At 31.7% G+C, this 4,177-nt stretch overlaps 1 protein-coding gene across 1 annotated transcript in view; it reads left to right on the top strand.

Moving 5' to 3' along the window:
• The window catches only part of LOC110024930 (beta-glucosidase 18-like), a 14,610-nt gene extending 11,234 nt beyond the window's left edge, over positions 1-3,376 (top strand). The window contains exons 5-12 of the mRNA XM_020725127.1: positions 102-176; positions 279-366; positions 1,317-1,569; positions 1,667-1,782; positions 1,874-2,123; positions 2,484-2,586; positions 2,670-2,778; positions 3,070-3,376. Of these exons, the coding sequence (XP_020580786.1) occupies positions 102-176; positions 279-366; positions 1,317-1,569; positions 1,667-1,782; positions 1,874-2,123; positions 2,484-2,586; positions 2,670-2,778; positions 3,070-3,250 (1,175 nt within the window). The 3' untranslated portion in view covers positions 3,251-3,376. The remainder of the gene's footprint in view (positions 1-101; positions 177-278; positions 367-1,316; positions 1,570-1,666; positions 1,783-1,873; positions 2,124-2,483; positions 2,587-2,669; positions 2,779-3,069) is intronic.
• The last annotated feature ends 801 nt before the right edge of the window (positions 3,377-4,177 follow it).

Here is a 4,177-nt window from a genome sequence, read left to right as displayed (position 1 = left end):
TATATATATATATATATAAATCTATAGACAAATACACACACACATAAACATTATATGCTTCGATTTACCAATTAATGAGTTGTTTATTTTATGGCAATTAGGAGGCAGGTTTGGAGACGTTAATGAAAATGGCATCTCATTTTACAACAAGATAATTGATTACTTACTGCTTAAAGGTGCTTATCTTAGCAATTCAATAAGAAAAGAACACTTTGTTTTCATAGTTAGTTATGCATTACTTTGATTATTTATGTAATTAAACTGAGTTAATGAATCAGGAATACAGCCGTTTGTGACATTATGCCACTATGATATTCCTCAAGAACTAGAGGATCGATACGGCGCATGGTTGAACTCTCAGATACAGTATGCATGGTGCTCTTTGTCTTCAACATTTCAATATTGATATGATATTTTCTTTGATTTTTATATAGTTTAGTAGGAATAATAGAGTTTGAATATAAGTATTGAGATTGTTGTGTGCTAGAAAATTCTCAATGGCGATAAAGAAGAGATATGAGAACACAATTTTTAGGTGAAAAACTCGTGAACGAGAAAAATTAGGAGGTCTAGCCCTATCTGAATAAATTTACTTTATATTTCAAGCTATAGAGTTTCACCATTTTATCCAACTAGAGGATGGAGTTACAGAGTTTTAAATGAGTCACACAGATCAAGCACCAATGACATTAACATAATTGGTTATGATTGTTGATAATTGTCGACTTCAATTTTTTTGTGAAGTGTGGTAACTGAGCTCTTAGCTCCTCTCCTGTCATGTTGAAAATGAGGACCTGTTTATAGAGTTTTGGGAGGGAGTTCTGACAAGTTTAACAAAAATTTTAAAATAGTTCACATTATATGTGCTGATTCCTGTGATAATTTATAATTCTTTTAGCATTTAAGTACTTTAATGGCTTTAAATTGCGATTAATCTTGAGCTCGTTGGCTTTTTCTCGCCGAGACGTTCGATTTGATTGTAAGCATGTTAAATTTGAAGATTATGTGATAATTCAATTAATGTTTTAAATTTTTAATCATACATCAAGTACTTGATCTAAGCCTATTTGTGCTCGGATCAAATCACTTTCAATATCATTAGTTCTGCATTTTTGAGATATTTTAATTGGTTGTAAGGTTATTGAAACCAGTCCAGATGATCTCCTTTTTAACTCTGAATAAAATGTCTTATCGACTGGTGTCTAGATTTGCGTTTTATCATGCAGATTTTCAGGTGACATCAAAATGCTACTATTTTTGTTACTAATGAAATTTATCTTCTCTTGAGCTAATGATTTATATTTTGTTTTCTACAGAGAAGATTTTGGATATTTTGCAGATATATGCTTTAGAGAATTTGGTGAAAAAATAAAATATTGGAGCACTTTTAATGAGCCAACAGTCTTGGTCAATAAAGGATATCGATTGGGTTTATATCCACCAGGTCGTTGTTCAGCACCATATGGCCATTGTTCATCAGGAGATTCTGACACAGAGCCTTTCTTTGCCGCCCATAATGTCATATTGTCACATGCCACCGCAGTCAATATTTATCGAACAAAATATCAGGTTAGGATCAAAGTTAAACAATACCTATTTTTTAAAAATTAATTTTGTTTCAATGATTAATATATATTTATATAACTACCCCTATTGTTGTTTAAAGAGTAAACAAAGAGGTTCTATAGGCATTGTGGTGTCTACAACATGGTACGAGCCATATGAAGATACTCCAATCGAAAGGAAGGCGGCGGCAAGAGCCGATGCTTTTGAAATTGGATGGTAATGTTTATATTCATAAATATGCACATAAACATTAGAAGAAATAACTATTTGGCTTTAATCTATAGCATTTTTTATTTATATTCTATAGGTTTCTTGATCCAATAATGTATGGCTCTTATCCACCAGAGATGGTCCAAATCATAGGATCAATATTGCCAACATTTTCACCAAGTGATAAGAGGAAATTGAACAATAGCTTGGACTTTATTGGAGTCAATCATTACACCTCTTTATATGCAAAGGATTGCTTGTTTTCAGAATGTCATTTAGGTCCTTTTCAGAGCAATGGGTCTGTGCTTGGCCTTGGGTACAAAAATGGCATTCCCATTGGACCAAAGGTTAGTGTTATATCAGCCATTTATATACAGAACACCCCAATTTATATGTATTTACATATCTAACGATTAAATTTTACCTTTTTATATTTATACCGTCCAACTCTTGATTATCATATCAAAAATATCATCATTTTAACTTTTACAGAAGTAAAATACAGATTTTCATGCATATGCAATGCCCAAAGTTACTGATTTGTCAGCACAAAATATTCAAATTTATTATTTATATAAATAAATTGTAAATTGTAAATTCGAGGGGAGGGGAAATTGCCCCTTCTAGACATAACTCGGTTCCGCCTCTATAATTATGTATGGTGGTATACATGTACCTAAGATCAGTTGAGAATTTTTGTTTTGCAGACTGGAATGGGAAACCTATTTGTTACACCACATGGCATGGAAAAGATAGTTTTGTATGTAAAGGAAAGGTATAAAAATATGCCTATGTTTCTCACAGAAAATGGTAAGAAAGATGAAGGGAAACAGGGTTATTTGTATAAATGGAGGAAAATGTGGGTTTCTTTAGTTAAATGATTTTGAATGCAGGTTATGGACAGAAGAGCAGTAACAATGCAGCAACTGAGGACATTATCAATGATAATGTCAGAGTAGAGTTTCTGAGAAGCTATATGACTTCACTATCCAGTGCTATGAGGTAATTGCTAGAGTTAAAAAACAACATTAGTTATTTATTTTATTTTATTTTATTTCTTTGTCTCCTTTGTTTATGTTTCTTAAAGATTAAATGTTAACAATGAGCCTTTAGTTGTCTTCATCCCACAATGGCATTTATAGAAAGACTTTCTTTGCAAATGTGAAAGAAATATGCTAAAAAAATTCATATAAAATATTAATATGTTATTTGCTATGTTGCATTCATTTTAAAGAAAAATGTCTTCTTGCTCGTGGAAGTTATTTGTTATTTTGAATATTTTTGTAATGGTAGGAAAGGAGCTGATGTAAGAGGCTATTTTATATGGTCTCTTCTAGACAACTTTGAATGGGTGCATGGTTACTCGGAAAGATTCGGGCTTTATCATGTTGATTATAAAACACTGAAGAGAACTCCAAAATCATCAGCTAAATGGTACCAAAAGTTTCTTCAAGAGATGGAGATCAACCATTAATTTCATGATGTTACAGGAAAGTATTATGTTGTGATGATTTTGAAGAATGTATGGTATTGCTTATTTTGTCATGCGAGATGTTTGAATTATTTGTGTGTTGTGATATCAATATTATGGAAGTATTAGGCATGATGTCTTGATAAATTGAGTGAAGATCCTTTACTCTTATGAAAATTTAGTTTAATTTTTTTTAATGATATAAATATCCATTGGAAAAGGTTTTATTTGGTTTGAAAGAATTGAAAAGGAGGGATAGAAATAAAGGAGGCCGAGGGAATTGAGTTGAAATTAGATTGCCAATATTTTGGGTGGAGGAATGGTGCGAAAGATCTTATGCATTTGTGCTAAGAATTTGATCAATTTGTCAAATAGGAATTGATAAAAAAAAATTGGAAGAACGAAGTTCCTTAACGTTTGTTCAAAACTTAAACAAAATGATAATCAACTAAATTTCATTATGCTAGTCAATTCAGGAGCAGAAGCATAAGACTCGAACCTAATTTCTAGCAAGCTAAAAAATTGAATTCAACCAACACGCACACACACACACACACACTTTCTACACACACAGACGATTTCACAAAGTAAATAAATGAATGTGGGATTAAAGAGGAGAATTTTAGATTGATATGTGATTCAATTGACGCCTTATAGAGGAATTTTTTTTTTGACAACTATTAATTCTTGTCATGCTCACACTCGATTAGTCACTCATAATTATATATGAGGATTAATGTTAGTGGCACAAATTGGGCTACATGGTAAAATAATAAGAAAAGTTTACAAGCTTAGTCGGTGTATCTAGTCTGGCAACTAGTGAGTTTAGCTATTAATTGCTAAGTAGTGCAAGCACTTAGTTTTAGATAAAGGTCAAGTAGTCTTTCAAGCTGCTCTAGTGTTAAAACCTAGTCAATAGAAGAATACTCT

The sequence above is a fragment of the Phalaenopsis equestris genome, unplaced genomic scaffold, assembly GCF_001263595.1.
Source record: "Phalaenopsis equestris unplaced genomic scaffold, ASM126359v1 Scaffold000281, whole genome shotgun sequence".
Lineage (NCBI taxonomy): Eukaryota > Viridiplantae > Streptophyta > Magnoliopsida > Asparagales > Orchidaceae > Phalaenopsis > Phalaenopsis equestris.
Note: the sequence above shows the minus strand (reverse complement) of the source record. Positions and strands in the feature narration are given on the sequence as shown.